This window comes from Galdieria sulphuraria, assembly GCF_000341285.1.
Source record: "Galdieria sulphuraria unplaced genomic scaffold scaf_29, whole genome shotgun sequence".
Taxonomy (NCBI): domain Eukaryota; phylum Rhodophyta; class Bangiophyceae; order Galdieriales; family Galdieriaceae; genus Galdieria; species Galdieria sulphuraria.
In genome coordinates this window covers 1-14,445 of record NW_005178446.1, presented here as the reverse complement: position 1 = coordinate 14,445, position 14,445 = coordinate 1, and the positions used below count along the sequence as shown (strand labels likewise).

Here is a 14,445-nt window from a genome sequence, read left to right as displayed (position 1 = left end):
AGAACGAGACAATCTCAGTTATTGGAATGAATGAACGTTTCATATTTATTATCCTCTTACTTTGGAATACCTGCAGTCTGAAACTTGGAACTTTGAATGAGTTGCAGTTGTTCCAGTACTTTTTCTCCCATTTCCTTACAGCCAACCAAAGTTTTTCCAGAAGACATAATATCTGAAGTTCGATAACCCTTTTCTAAAACACGATGAACAGCCTCATAAAAGTTTCAATAAAGACGCTCAACACATTCCATCCCAACTTACTCTTTCCATAGCAATCGACGCCTCATTCAACTGAAACTGATACTTGAGCATCATTGCTGCCGATAAGATACAAGCCAATGGGTTGGCTTTGTCCTGGAATCATATGAAATAACCGAGTCATGAATATATTTGAAGTAGTTTCAATACCTGACCAGCAATATCCGGAGCTGAACCATGAACAGGTTCAAAGACTCCAGGACTATTCGGGTTTCCTAATGAAGCTGATGGCAACATTCCTAAAGAACCAACCAACATAGAAGCCTCATCCGATAGTATATCTCCAAACAAGTTTCCGGTAACAATTGTATCAAACTGGCGAGGATTCCGAATCAACTTATACAATGTGAGAAGAAATAGATTATATTCAAACACATATTTGCTTACTTGCATAGCTGCGTTATCGACATACATATGACTCAATTCAACATCAGGATATTCTTTGGATAAGGAAACAATAACTTCTCGCCATAGTTGACTCACATCTAGAACATTGGACTTGTCAACCGAACATAATCGACGATTACGCAAACGAGCAACTTCAAAAGCAACGCGACCGATACGTTCTACTTCGTCTTCTGAATAGATCATATTATTGTATCCAATTCTTTTCGAATTTTGAAAAGAAATCCCTTTCGGTTCGCCAAAATACACATCACCAGTTAGTTCACGAACTACCACAAGATCTACCCCCTTCAAAACTTCAGGTTTCAACGAGGAAGCGTCCATCAGTCGATCAAAAACTTTGGCTGGTCGAAGATTGGCAAACAGTTGTAAAGTCTTCCTCAGTCCTAATAGACCAGTCTCTGGTCGTTGCTTTCTAGGTAGATTATCCCATTTATAGCCACCTTCAAAATCAACAAAACATAAAAGAAGAATGATTTCACTTGACTCATACCTATACAAGCTAATAGCACAGAGTCGCTTTCCAAACATAGCTTTTGAGTTTCTGGTGGAAATGGATCACCAACTTCATCTATGGCAGCACCTCCAAAAGGAGCTTTTTCAAACTTCAAAAGAAAGTCATAATATCTTGATACTTCCTATCCAAACTTGTTAATACCTCGAAAAGAAACGCGATACTGTTCGACTACCTCCAACACCGTTAAAGTGACAGACATTATCTCAGGACCGATTCCATCTCCTTCCAAAACGGCCACACGCTTTGTAGAAGACGCCGACATTACGCTATAACTATTCTTTTGATTGATCCCTTTCCACTCTGTCCGCTCATGGCTGCGGTGAGAATAGGTCCAACGAGGAAGTTGTCGAGCTAGACCGTCAAAACCTGAGAGGCTCTCAACACTAAACATATTCTCTCCATATTTAATAAAAATATCACCTACCTCGTTCAATCAGAGGTCTAAAAAAAGTTGGGTGCTGAACAAAACCGAGTACATCTGCAGAATGAGTTGAACTCATATCGAAACAGAAAGAGGTTGATAATGGTAGGATGGATTACTTCGGATGAGGAGGATCACTGAAAAAGTTTGAGAATTGTTTGTTGGTTTCAAGTAGTGTATTGTTTGGTTTTTGGAACTATGTGGCGTTGGATGCAGAGAAACCTGGGGTCTTATGAGCAGAATTCTCCCACCACTTGTGAGACAGTATCCACAGAGAACAGTCAAGGAAGGAGTGCTAACACAAGTTTGGTAGGTGGGAGAGAGCAAAAGCAACGACAAGTGTCAAACTATTCAACAACACAAATAAGAGGAGGAAAGTCTTCACAAAAGAAAGAAAAGCCATATAGGCAAGTCACTAGAAATTGCAAAAGTATTTTAAGTGCAGAGCAAGCAGCAACTATCATACAGAAGAACTGGAAGGCATACCAAGCAATAAAGTTAGTAGCAGGATTACGTAAACTTTTGGAAGAAGAAACAAAAACACTTTCACTAACAGGAAAGGGAGGCAGTCACGACATAGAAGCTCTTTCTGCTGAACTGGAAGTAGCCAAGGCTCTCTGTGACGTTGAACGTTTAGAAAAAGTTTCCAAAAAGTGTTCAGAGCTTCAAGAAACACTAACTCAGAGAACCATAGCAGTTGATGGAATTCCGCACGGACAAAACGACGTTGTTCGCCAGCAACGTAAAAACACTGTAAAAACAATTTTGTCTTTGGCGGATAAAGCAGATAACATGAAACAGCAAGTTGAAAGTGCTCTCGATTCTATAAAAAATTAATCTTTGCAACGTTTTCGTCTTATCTTGCACGAGTCCATTGTATATGAAACGAAAGGGAACCTCGTTACAAACAAATTGTCAACTTTAATATCACAAAACAAAAAAACCAAGAGTTTGTCGTGTAAGAAGCTTTTCTTCCACTAATGATTCGTAATAGCTCCATTAGTATTCACTCCATGAATTTTAGAAACATTTGCGATGGACAATGGATGGACCAGTTTCTTCATATTCCTAAATACCTTTTTCACAAACAAAGCCCATTTCACAAAAGAGCGTCATACCTCTCGAGTGATCCACATCTGCTGAAAGGTTGAGAGAGAACTTAAGATGCTTCCTCCAATCCATACAGAATACTTTCTTTCAGGAGGTGCAGAAATCTTCACTTTCATGCTCGTTGGTGCTATGGTTTGAAGTTCCTTTTGAATCCTTTCACTCATTCCAGGAAACATCGTTGTGCCTCCAGATAAGACAATGTTTCCATAAAGTTCCCGTCTCATATCGACATCGCAATCCATAATACTTTCATAGGTTACTGCATGAATACCTTCACTATCCATTCCTATCAAAGAAGGCTGAAAGAGAACTTCTGGACAGCGAAATCGTTCTGAACCAACAACAATTTGCTATTCAAAGATATAAGATAATTAAGCACGCCACATTACATGTTCTCAATATGGTCTCACCTGCCCATCTGGTAACTCATAAGCTTTTTCCACTTTGGAAGGTGTCTTGTCGGCTTGTTCCATCTCTGTATCAAAGTCCTAAAATGAAAGTTACGACAAATAGAAAAGAATTCCATGAGTACATACGAAAGCAACATAACACAACTTTTCTTTCATATCTCGAACTATTTCTTTTTCTGCACTGGTCTTAAAGGAATATCCACGTTCTGTCAGTATGTTCATCATATATTCTGTCAGATTTCGACCAGCTAAGTCCAACCTAGAGATATTCAATATATCGCATTATGATATAAAGGATACATACCTTTTAATAGCATGTGGAAGAGAATATCCTTCATATACTGGGACAATATGAGTAACACCTATAATTCTCATTGGTGGTGAAAACTTTGTAAAAAACCATATATTTTCGTACCATCTCCAGAATCAAGCACAAGTCCTGATGTTCTTCCTGAAGAATAGAGCGACAGTACGGCTTGAATAGCGACATACATGGCTGGTGCGTGAAATGTTTCAAACATAATTTGTGTCATTTTTTCGCGGTTTCTCTATTCACTTATTATCAGGTTGTTTGTTCAGAAACAACTTTTCCAAGGTACCTTCGGATTCAAGGGCGCTTCTGTTAATAGGACTGGATGGTCTTCTGGGTCAACTCTAAGCTCATTGTAGAAAGTATGACTCCATATTCTCTCCATGTCTTCCCAATTGTTTACAATACCTATGTTGTTTTTTAGAATCTCGACAGGTGCAATGGAATGAACCTCCTAGTTACCATGTTCTATTGGATAGACAAGAGATAGCAAACCTCTTTTTGCTTGTGCTTCGTCTCCCACATAACTGGTAAAATGAACATATGGTTACAATTCTTGTCAAACAGAAGCTACTTACCAATCCTTCTGTCCCATGCCAACCATAATAGCTTTGTGTCTTGGTCTGCCCACAATAGAGGGAAACACTACTTTTGGAGCGTCATCTCCTGCATAACCAGCTTTAACCATTCCAGAACCATTGTCTACAACGAGTGCGACTGAAGCCGAGCCCATATTTGCAACTTCAAGTTGTCTGTTACTTTCACTGACAGAAGGTCCTTGTCCACAACCGCAATTAATTTGACAGTTGCGTTAATTGAAAAAACAAGGGCAGTAGGGGTTCAATGGTTTCAGATGAGGGGCTATATTCAGCACGAATCTCTTTATATTATTTATGAAAATCTATTCTTCTTATTCTTTCTCATACATCTATATATATTCTAGTATATATCAGCAAAACTTCGTTTATTGTAAATATTTTTATTTCGATTATCGCTAAAGCTCGTTCATTCATATGAAATCTTCCACATATCTTTAGAAAAGTCCATTACAATCGACGCCGACGAGGGAAAATTGATTGGTGCTAAACAATATGGTGAGAGAAGCAGGAGCTTCAAGGTCCGGTGGAGCAGCAAAGAAGAAGAAGTGGTCAAAGGGAAAGGTAGGTCCTGATTGAATAAAAGTCCGTTTGATATGTTCAGCACTTTTACAGGTTAAAGAAAAAGTGACCAATACCGTGTTTTTGGACCAGGAAACTTATGAGAAATTATACAAGGAAGTTCCTAAATACAAGCTTATAACTCCTGCAATCGTTTCCGAGCGTCTTCACGTCAACGGCAGTTTGGCAAGGCAAGCGATAAGAGAACTTTTAGCAAAGGGTCAAATTTCCCTTATCTCTTCGCAACGGGGTACCTTGATATGTTCAAGAGCAGGAAACGCCGTATAACTTCTCGTTTGGAAATAAAACAAGCATTTAGCCATATATCTTATTATTCGCTTAACTGCATAAAGTTTCGGTTGATGTTTCGTATAATTTGGCTTTCCTACAAGTGCCGCTTTCCAAGGGTTAGCCGCTTATGCACATGGACTTGCCAAGACTGAAAGTTACGTGCCAAGTCGTCCAGTCAGAAAAAGACCTTAAAAGCTGTTTGGAACTTAGAAAGCTGGTATTTGTTCAAGAACAAGGTGTTAGAGAAGATAGAGAGCAAGATGACTATGATCGAGTGGATCCAACCCTTGAAAGTTCCGGTCGCAGATGGAAGGTGAAGCACTTCATAGCTTGGTTAGGTTCCGAAGTGGTGGCTGCTGGTAGAGCACGTCGTACTTCTATGTTTGGAATAAAATTGGAAAGGTGAGTACCGCTCTAAGTCTTTGCTTCGTTACGTTGATTGTTTCGGAAGGATTGCAGTTCGCAAAGAGGAACGTAGAAAGCATATTGGAGAAACTTTACTTCATTTTATGATGCGAGAAATACAAGAAGAAGACGCCGTTATCTACCTTCATTCACAGGTGTGTGTTTAGTTATTTATGGGGAACTCTGACCAACAAGAGTGTTTGATAGACTCCTGTAGTTCAGTTTTATGAAAGTTTGGGGTTTTCTACGTTAGGTAGTGAGTTTTATGAAGAAAGCATTCCTCATTTCAAGATGGTCTTTCGTCGTCTTCCGTTGCCTTCTTTACATTCGCGTCTTATGCACCACATATCGTTAAGAACCAGCAATATGGAACATTCGCTAACTTTTTACTCACTTTTTGGTTTTCGAGAAGTGAAGAATTATTTGTCGAGCAGATATCGTTCTGTTTTGATTGAGTCTGCATGGTTAGGAGCGAGATTGGAGTTGATGGAGTCTGCTGATACCCAAAACAGCAATGATATTTTTCACAAGGCAGTGAGGAACGAACATGACTCGTTTCAAATGTCATTTGATATTACTTGGCAATGTACAAGTTTGCAAGATTTTCTGGACGAAGTGGTCAATAGAGCAGAGTCACAATATGATGGGCAACTCACCTTTTTAAAAACTCCTTATCACGAAAGTCTTGGTGGATTTATGGTGGAAGCAGCATGTTTCAAGGACCCTGACGGATTTATAATGAAATTATTTAGAAGAGTGGATCTTAGTTGAAATAACAACATAATAGGTCCTTTTTGTGAATGGGTGCTAACTTGCTGAAATTTTGTTCAGTAGACTCTTTATACATAGAAGAAAACCATAGCAGTATAATTTCTGTCATCTTTACTGTCCTTCATTTTCCGAATTTGCAATGCTATATTTCCATATCTTTGCCAAACAATCGCCCGAACCAGTCGCAAACTTATCACTGATAGGACAATGGGACACGCTAATAACTGAATTTTTGTGTCCTTCTAATACACTAACACTACCAGAAGGAACTCTTGGGTCCCAGAAAGTCACGGTACGATCTTTGCTGCCACTCAAGAGAAGACGACCTAACAATAAATGAATATCAAGGTATCAAAAGCATCAAGAAAGGGATCCATACCATCTAAGCTAAATGCAACAGATAGAACAAAATCTGTATGACCTTTGAAAGTAGTATAATTATTTGGCGGTGGAGCTGCAAGATCCCACAACATAACATTCTTATCGAGCGAACCCGACAATAAATATCTTCCATCACTCGAAAAGGCGACAGAATATACAGAATCTGCATGTTGACGGAAATTATGCAACAGGTCACCAGTCTCTACGTCGAAAACTCTCACAGTCCTTTCTAACGAACCAGTTGCGATACGATAAGGACCACGAGGACTAAAAGAGACAGAGGTTATTCCATCACTATTGATCTTCTTATGACTAGAACAATTCAGAGTTTTCTCTTCTTGACCATTTTGAATATTCCACAGCTTCACAGATTGGTCTCCACTACCACTCGCCAATAACCTTCCATCATTACAAGTGTCAACTGAGTATACATGACCGAGATGTCCACTCAATGTAAAACGAACAGAACGTCTCTTTATGTCCCAAATTCTAACGGCCTGATCTTCTCCACCAGTACATAACAAAGTACCGTCAGTCGAAAAAGCAACAGCACGAATATATGAAGAATCTGTAGAAGGCAAGGACATTCTTTCATTCTTTGTGATGGAAAACTTCGCTATGTGTTCTCCTGTCAAAGCATCAAAGAGATCGGAAGCTCTATTAGAACCCTATACAGAAATCATTGATTTTCATGACAAAATTAGTTTACATCAGAAATCCTTACTGTTGCCAAATAGCGTCCGTCCATACTATATCGAACACAACAAACAACCGATTCTAGTTCATACAAATGACAACGTTTCACATTGACGCTTCTGTTTCCAAGGTGTCCAGGATAAACCACTTCATTTTCTGATAATCTACCAGGCATGTCGGTCATTCTCTCCAAAGCTTTTGTAGCCGAATTGCTAGGATGAGAACCATCTCCTAAGGAGCGACTAGTGGACGGTGCCGAATGTATTTCTACTCCCGACGAGCTAGCAACGTGTCCAGTAGAATCATCAATCTTGTAAAATTCTATCAACAAATAACTAAATATTTATAAGAACAGTTCTATACCTGCTCCCGGCGAAAAGACTTGAGTGTTTCCACTGCTTCGTTCGATGGCGCCATAACATTTGAACTTGTTCCAATACTATTCTGTGACGGCAAGTCTGAATTCTTTTCAGGTCCTAAATGACTAGATGCTGTAGGATTGCTGTTCGAGATCACTGGATTTCTGGACCCACGATCAAAGAGGTTACCTTGATTAGCATTATTTGTTGGATTAGAAACGTCTGCATTGTTGCCACTGCTTGGCTGTGTCTTTGCTGGGGTTACCGCTTGTTTCATTATAGCCTCCGAATAATTGTGATATTGTTGCATTTGATTTACTTGAGCTCTAAGGCGAATAATTTCTTCCTCATACTGCTGCTTCATCTGATTGTGCTTTCTCTCCAGATCCATTAGAGCTCTCTCCATCACTGACAGTTCTACCACCTTCAAAAAAATCAATTCATTAGCAAGAAAACTTTAAAAATATAGTCCAACAAACCTGAGCTTCTATTTTCTTTCTCAAGTCATCATTGATGTTCTTAGAAGAGTCCACTTCCCCAGAGAAGTTCTCGCATTCCTTGCTCAATAAGTCTGCAAGCTCTTTGATTTTCTTGGAAGTTTGTATCAGGGCGCCACCTCTATTATCCAATTTGAAACTATACAACTGCTCAACCACGAAACCTTCTTACCTTTCGTTATCTTGCGTAGAACCAAATACCTGAGCAGTTTCGCTCGATAATTGTTGTGCATACTGGCTAGGATTTGGAGCTGCAGAAATTGCTACGTTTCGCTGTTGAAATCCAGGTGAAGTGGTATGCTCCGTCGCACTTGGAATGTTGTTATGTACTGGATATGAGGGAGGAGGATATTGATTCGCTAAGTAGCTTCCTCCAACCATCGCAGAAGGATAATAACCTTGATAACTTGGAACGTAAGGATACGAGGCCGGTATTCCTACTCCTTGTCCCGAAGGTAGAGCATGGGTCGCACTTGCTCCACTCAGAGGGTTTGGTAAATGAGGTCCTTGTCCAAACATAGTATCTTGACCAGCAAACTTTAAGACTTGCACTCAAAAACTATTCCCTTACAGTTGACGAACTTTACAAAAGAACTATAACAAATATTTGAGCAACGATACAATTCCCAGGCAAAAGGACTAATCAAACTTTTCCTGACTTGCACAGAATGGGGTCTATAAGGAGTCAACGAATGACCGTAATTGTTGCAGTAGTGTGTTGCAGTAAATGTTAGACCAATCATCTTCAAGTTGGATCACCCGAATGATACACATGAAGGTGCGAATGCTACGAATGATCGATTTGGGGGAAATGCCATAGGAAGGCCAGTTTCTCAGCCCACTTGGGGGTCCCTATGAAAATGAAGCATCATCTCATTTTTTATTGATGCAGAGTAAGCATTTACATAGAGTGCAAGAACAAAAAAGCGGCAATTGAATTCCATTGAAAATCAACATCCAAACATAGTCTCTCTTTTAATCAGAATCGAGCCATTCTCTCCTTAAAACCTCTATCAGTTCATTAGCTCCCGAGTTGTGCTTGACAGGTACACTTTGACCCATCCAAAGCTGCATAAAATTTGCTGCTCGAATAGCTGGAAGGTATTTCGCTGCATGATTTCCAATGCCCCTAGTAATGCCACTCTGGTAGGGGAACGGTAAAAACTCTGAACCAAAAGATTCCATATAGTCAACTACACGATTACGATAACCTCTTGCAGATCTACCAGTAAAGCAAGAAGTAATCGTGGTGTCCGATGGTTTGGCAGTTTGAAGTATTTGACGATGTATCGCACTTGTTCCAGCTTCTTTGCAAGTCATGAATAATGTGCCAAGTTGTACGCCACTCGCACCTTTTCTTAAAAGTGATCTTATTTGCCTTCCATTTGAAATACCCCCCGCTGCTATCAAAGGTAGTTTTATTACAGATAAACAGTCCAATAACAAAGTTTCCAGTTGGATAGAAGAACAATATCTGGTTGACGAATGATTTGCATCGAAATGAAAACTTCCTCGGTGTCCACCAGCCTCGGCTCCCTGAACGGAAATAAAGTCAACACCTAGTGACTCAAGTTGTTTGGCTTCCTCAACTGTGGTACATGTGCCACCTACGAGTATGTTCTTGGAGTGAAACCTCTGCACCCAACCTGACGAAAGCAAGCCAAAGGTAAAGGTAAAGACAGGAGGCTTCTCTTCAAGGATAACGTGAAGCTGTTCTTCCATGCTTGGAAGTCTAAAATTCTTCAAGAAGGATTCGACCGAATCGTTCTCAACTCGTATCTTTTCCCCAGTTTCAACTTCAAGCTCTACTGCGACTGGAGTATAACGCTTTCGTATGCGATCTATGGCTACCTTCCACTCTTCGACGCTAAACTGTCTTTCCAAGTGATCATTATGAACAAAGATATTGACGGCAAATGGCTTCCCTGTCAGTTGTTTGGTTTGTCTTATGGCAGAGCGGATTTGATCGCCGTTGTGGTATGCACATGCTAACGAACCAAGACCGCCACTGTTGCTTACGTTGGCTGCCAACTGAGGAGTTCCGGGTCCACCAGCTAAAGGCGATAGAAGCAGAGGTAAAGAAATCTTAAGAATTCTACAAATGTCCGTGTGCATTGGAAGAAATGCTGTTTCTACCCAATCAGCAAATGTTAAAGGGTCTTTTGTGACCATTCGCTCTTTACAATTCTTTTTATATCGAATTCTATGAAAGAAACTTCCGTTTTCTTACAAAGAGACTATCCTGTAATAGAAAAAAGAAATTCTCTCAAAGATGTCCACGTTCAATCATTCAATTTTCTAAATACATTCTAAGTAGATAGCCTTTTCCCAGTAGTCCTCATTATAGCATAGACTAGAAATACTAAAGCATTTCAAGAAAAATATCGCCTCAGACGTAATTGAACCCCTTGTCTTATCGAATTTACCAATCCAAGAACAGATAAACTTTTCCATATCGCAAATATGCCGTGAGAGTATGAAAACAAAAATAAAAAATTAAGAAATAGGATTTTCTTTCAACTGAATAAAACTCGGATACTTTTTAGATTCCCATTTGCCATCCCTCAATAGAACATCTTTTACCACTGAATGCTTCTTCAGTATGAATTCGTAGGACTGCTCAAAATATTAAAAACCAAATGTCGATATTGCATTTGCGTCACTTGCTTCATTTCCTGTTTTTTGGTTTGGATCTCTCTAAAAAGCATCATTCAAAATTTGCAGCAAGAAGATAAGAAGCCTCATTGATCCAGGGACTCTCTCAATTCTTAAGAAAAGAAAAATGCAAGTCTATCATTCTATAATATAATGTAATATAATATGATATGATTCTGTGTTGCTTTCAATAAAAAAAGTCTCCCGAATTTTTCAAGCTAGAGTAACCAATACAATATCAAAAGAACGACATTCTTACTCTCTTGGACAATACAATTGTCCTCAACAAATATAAGTTGCTACAAGCCTGTAAGATAGAACAATGCAAAGCCTATACTACAAAGACACCCTCCAGCAATAATACTCGATATGGCTCCTGTGGATAAGAAATCTTTGCTCTGAACATATCTCTTTCCAGTTTCATTTTCAACATGTAAAGCACACATGTTGGGAAATGAACTTACAGGCAAAGCCATGGAAATAGAGCAAGCCATAGCTCCTCCTACTACAAAAAGTCTGACATGACCCATATGCACTCCTACTTGAGCTAGTACTGGCAAGATAATGATGGCACTAACAGTGTGGCTGACAAGCAAGCTGCATAGCATTGTAAAGATACAAAAGATGCAAAACACTAACCACAGAGAGTGTCGGAGAATAGTGGACTCTAAGCTACTGATGGCTATATCCAGTAACTGAGAAGATTTCACCGCAGTTCCCAATGATATGCCACCTGCAACTAAATAAATGACATTCCAAGGCATACTATTGAAGTCCTCCTTTGCTAAAACACCGCTACCAAAGAATATCACAACAGGCACAATAGCAATGATTCCTTCTGAACCTAGAATATTCAACACAGGCTTACAACCCCACAAGAATATCGACAAAAATAATGTGAATAAAGTCAAAAGTTGTTCCTTGTTCCAATGAATGGAGTGAGTAGGCAATAAAGGCAATCTCTCCAAATTTGGGCGATACCAGAGAACAAGCAGTCTGTGAATAATGGCGACAATCAATAAGGATAATGGCACACTTAACAATGTCCACTCTATAAATCCAATGGGATGACTAGCACTTAACTGTTCGACTGCAATAGCATTTTGTGGTGAGGCAATTGGTGTGGTCATTCCGCCAATATTCCCTGAAAACGCGACACCTAAAACAAGACATTTGATAAACGGTAAAGAAGAAGGAGGCAGACCAATAAGTAGGGGTCGTAATACTGAAAATAATAATACAGGAACAGCAACGTTGCTCAAAAACATAGAAAGAATCGTTCCCAACAGCATCACTAAAAGAAGAAACAGTCTGGGTTCTTTGAAACGACTCAATACTAGTGTAGCCAGCCATTTATCAATAGTATGTTTTGATAATGCAGCAGCTAAAGAATAACCTCCCAATATCAACATAATTACTGGACTTGCCATGGATGCTAGGACTTGTGTTGCAGTCTCTTGAGGAGACAAGGCTTTCCCGTGAGAGTCGACAAAACAACGCAACAGAACAGATAAGAATGGAATACTTAGTGAAGTAACATAGAGTGGAACTGCTTCAGTCACCCACAAAATTCCCACAAATATAAGCATTGCCAAACAACGATGTGCCGCGGCGTATGTGGAAGAGAAAATGGGCATCAACAGAATCAGACATAAAGTAACAACTGCAAGAAACAGTTGCCACGGTTTGGTTTCTAGAAAAGCTCCAGCGGATGTGTTCACATCACCCGTATACTGTCTACTCGTAATATTTGCTAGTTTCCTCTCTTGTTGCAACATTTCACGCCAGATGGTATTTCTTTCCCAAACGATCATTTCTCGAACTGAACCGTACAATTCATTCTTCGCTTGATTGAGATCATCATTGCAGAATAAATTGCTGTAGATAAGTTCCAAACGTTCCTTCAAAGCATTCAACTCTTGAGCATCATAAAACGAATACTGTCCTAGACGAGAAAGAAATGCATCCTTGGTATTCATTCCTAGTAACTTTTTTAAAGTTGAGTAAACAAACACCTCATCACGTTGGTTGCTGATGGACTCACCTTATCGTGTTTCTTCAATATCTTCTCGAAACCTGTACGATTAAGAGCCGCAAAATTTTGTAACTCTACTACCTCAAGAAAATGTTCCACTAGGTCTTGTCTAAGTTTAACTCTCTCTTTAGGCTGTACACCGGAAACGGTTCGCATATTAATAAGCTTATTGGTGACCGAGTCTAAGCGCCTCCTCAAAAAACGATAAAATGAGTCGACCTTGTTCGCTTCTTCCCATAACAAACGAAAAAATTGACTTTCAAGCTCTTGAAACTTATCTTCCGCCGTCATATTATCTTCAACAGAGATTTGCAATAATTCCCTATCTGTTCTGCCTAACGAAACTCGTTCTTCTCCTTGTGAACCTACAAGTTTTGTCTGTTGCTCGATGCTATCCCCACTATACTCTTCAACTGGAGAAAAATTCCTCCGATTCGAGCTGCCTTCCTTTGATTCCGCAGGCAAAGAGAACGACCTTGTAACAAATTTGGAAGAGTTTCCCTCAAACTGATCTTCGTCCTGCAAAGACGCTCGAGGTGAAGATAGCGGGGAGTCTGGTTGTTCCTGAAGGACAACTGAGGGTGTACTGTCCTCTTCCACGTTTCCACCACTGAAACTATCCAAGGACTTTCGATTTTCGAAGTTTTTGAGAAATTTCTTCAAATAGGAATAATCCAGATACCATTTACGCCACTCCGCAACGGCATTGTAAGAGAGTTGCTTCGAAAATTTCATTGTGGCTTGTTGGTACTAGAAAAGTTTTGGAAACAATCACCAAGCTATGCTGGAAAATACCAAAATTATCGATTCTCGAAAAGTGGTAATCTATAAAATCTCGAATTGGTGGATTCGATCTTTGTCTTAAAAAGAAAATATATCCTATGCCTTTAAAACCCAATGAAGTTCAAAATGATAGATATTTCAACTTGTGAACTGCGTACTTTGAAACTTTCCATGACAATCGACGTTAGATTTAATTATTTTATAGACAGAGCCGAAGCTGTGACTTTGTAAAATGTTTCATTCTCGTAACTGCAAATTATTTAATAAGAAGTTGACTCCAAAGTTGTTCGAGGAAATTTCAACAATTTATTACTTTTTGTAGTATCAGAAATTGCAAATCGATAAACCTCGATATTATATTTACTATAAACTCAGGTATTAGTTTTTAGAATTTACGATTACAACTGAAAGGCTTTCCAGTGCTCTCGATGGCAACAACCAAGCTTTTAAAAGTTCCATAACTTCCCAACGTCNACATAAGAAAGCCGACTNGAAAGCAAAAGAAGGGTAAGAGCTTTTGATACCAACGAGTGTCGTGCCAAAATTCCCAAAAGTAAAAAGCACTTGGCACCATAAATGTCNAGAAAGAAGAGAAGAGTGACGTCNTAATGCCAATGAATGATGAAAAGAAGGGCACCAATTCGGCAACTNTAAATGCTGCTCCATACGTTNTGCCTGTCCAGAGTAGCCACCAAAGCCTATTACGAAGAGAACCATCTCGAAATTTCCTCNAGCCTCCAGCAATCNAAGGTTGGAAACCCCACTGAACTGCGCGACTTNAGACATTTCCTCCAATAGTACCTGCAATAGTCNCGTGTATAACCATAAAGACATCATTCNCATAGTGTATCGCACCATGTTTGATGACCAAAGTCNCAGGACTTTCCATGTGGCCCGTGTTACCAATATAATAATATGCTNCGGCAGCTAGTGTAAGGTAGCATGCATAACTGAACGTTTGTGACAACCACAAAGCTGTTGGGA

The 14,445-nt window shown here is 39.5% G+C and overlaps 9 protein-coding genes across 10 annotated transcripts; 3 read left to right on the top strand and 6 right to left on the bottom strand.

Annotated features, from left to right (window-relative positions):
• Positions 1-4: 4 nt before the first annotated feature.
• Positions 5-1,685, bottom strand: Gasu_35310 (3-isopropylmalate dehydrogenase). Of its 2 annotated transcripts, XM_005705418.1 has the most exons (7): positions 1,605-1,685; positions 1,353-1,546; positions 1,157-1,301; positions 646-1,106; positions 409-594; positions 262-354; positions 5-212 (listed from the first exon to the last, which is right to left on the bottom strand). In XM_005705418.1, exons 1-7 carry the CDS (start codon positions 1,678-1,680, stop codon positions 57-59), a joined length of 1,311 nt encoding a protein of 436 aa, XP_005705475.1. In that variant the 5' UTR covers positions 1,681-1,685; the 3' UTR covers positions 5-56. The 2 variants fall into 2 exon arrangements, with proteins under 2 accessions (XP_005705475.1, XP_005705476.1); XM_005705419.1 differs by lacking the exon at positions 1,605-1,685 and having other exon boundaries at positions 1,353-1,575.
• A 10-nt stretch (positions 1,686-1,695) lies between these two features.
• Gasu_35300 (uncharacterized protein) lies at positions 1,696-2,490 on the top strand. The gene has a single exon (XM_005705417.1). It carries the CDS (start codon positions 1,812-1,814, stop codon positions 2,436-2,438), a length of 627 nt encoding a protein of 208 aa, XP_005705474.1. The 5' UTR covers positions 1,696-1,811; the 3' UTR covers positions 2,439-2,490.
• A 16-nt stretch (positions 2,491-2,506) lies between these two features.
• Gasu_35290 (actin) lies at positions 2,507-4,275 on the bottom strand. Its single transcript, XM_005705416.1, has 9 exons — positions 4,010-4,275; positions 3,894-3,958; positions 3,721-3,839; positions 3,537-3,669; positions 3,426-3,483; positions 3,248-3,380; positions 3,122-3,199; positions 2,720-3,061; positions 2,507-2,669 (listed from the first exon to the last, which is right to left on the bottom strand). Exons 1-9 carry the CDS (start codon positions 4,162-4,164, stop codon positions 2,622-2,624), a joined length of 1,131 nt encoding a protein of 376 aa, XP_005705473.1. The 5' UTR covers positions 4,165-4,275; the 3' UTR covers positions 2,507-2,621.
• A 200-nt stretch (positions 4,276-4,475) lies between these two features.
• Positions 4,476-4,955, top strand: Gasu_35280 (40S ribosomal protein S25e). The gene is made up of 2 exons (XM_005705415.1): positions 4,476-4,591; positions 4,643-4,955. Exons 1-2 carry the CDS (start codon positions 4,523-4,525, stop codon positions 4,874-4,876), a joined length of 303 nt encoding a protein of 100 aa, XP_005705472.1. The 5' UTR covers positions 4,476-4,522; the 3' UTR covers positions 4,877-4,955.
• Positions 4,956-4,965: 10 nt separating this feature from the next.
• Gasu_35270 (GCN5-related N-acetyltransferase) lies at positions 4,966-6,090 on the top strand. The gene is made up of 3 exons (XM_005705414.1): positions 4,966-5,281; positions 5,331-5,439; positions 5,492-6,090. The coding sequence occupies exons 1-3, from the start codon at positions 5,007-5,009 to the stop codon at positions 6,053-6,055; spliced, it is 948 nt and encodes a 315-aa protein (XP_005705471.1). The 5' UTR covers positions 4,966-5,006; the 3' UTR covers positions 6,056-6,090.
• Positions 6,091-6,107: 17 nt separating this feature from the next.
• Positions 6,108-8,635, bottom strand: Gasu_35260 (glucose repression regulatory protein TUP1). Its single transcript, XM_005705413.1, has 6 exons — positions 8,161-8,635; positions 7,971-8,109; positions 7,496-7,915; positions 7,161-7,442; positions 6,435-7,104; positions 6,108-6,381 (listed from the first exon to the last, which is right to left on the bottom strand). The coding sequence occupies exons 1-6, from the start codon at positions 8,505-8,507 to the stop codon at positions 6,167-6,169; spliced, it is 2,073 nt and encodes a 690-aa protein (XP_005705470.1). The 5' UTR covers positions 8,508-8,635; the 3' UTR covers positions 6,108-6,166.
• A 217-nt stretch (positions 8,636-8,852) lies between these two features.
• Positions 8,853-10,275, bottom strand: Gasu_35250 (2-nitropropane dioxygenase family / NPD family). The gene has a single exon (XM_005705412.1). The coding sequence runs from the start codon at positions 10,158-10,160 to the stop codon at positions 8,964-8,966; it is 1,197 nt and encodes a 398-aa protein (XP_005705469.1). The 5' UTR covers positions 10,161-10,275; the 3' UTR covers positions 8,853-8,963.
• A 9-nt stretch (positions 10,276-10,284) lies between these two features.
• On the bottom strand, positions 10,285-13,455 carry Gasu_35240 (divalent anion:Na+ symporter, DASS family). Its single transcript, XM_005705411.1, has 2 exons — positions 12,688-13,455; positions 10,285-12,631 (listed from the first exon to the last, which is right to left on the bottom strand). Exons 1-2 carry the CDS (start codon positions 13,411-13,413, stop codon positions 10,943-10,945), a joined length of 2,415 nt encoding a protein of 804 aa, XP_005705468.1. The 5' UTR covers positions 13,414-13,455; the 3' UTR covers positions 10,285-10,942.
• Positions 13,456-13,635: 180 nt separating this feature from the next.
• Gasu_35230 (amino acid transporter, AAAP family) lies at positions 13,636-14,388 on the bottom strand (the record flags this gene model as incomplete). The annotated part of the gene is made up of 1 exon (XM_005705410.1): positions 13,636-14,388. A coding segment is annotated over one exon (542 nt), but the record flags the coding sequence as incomplete, so codon positions are not given.
• Positions 14,389-14,445: the final 57 nt, after the last annotated feature.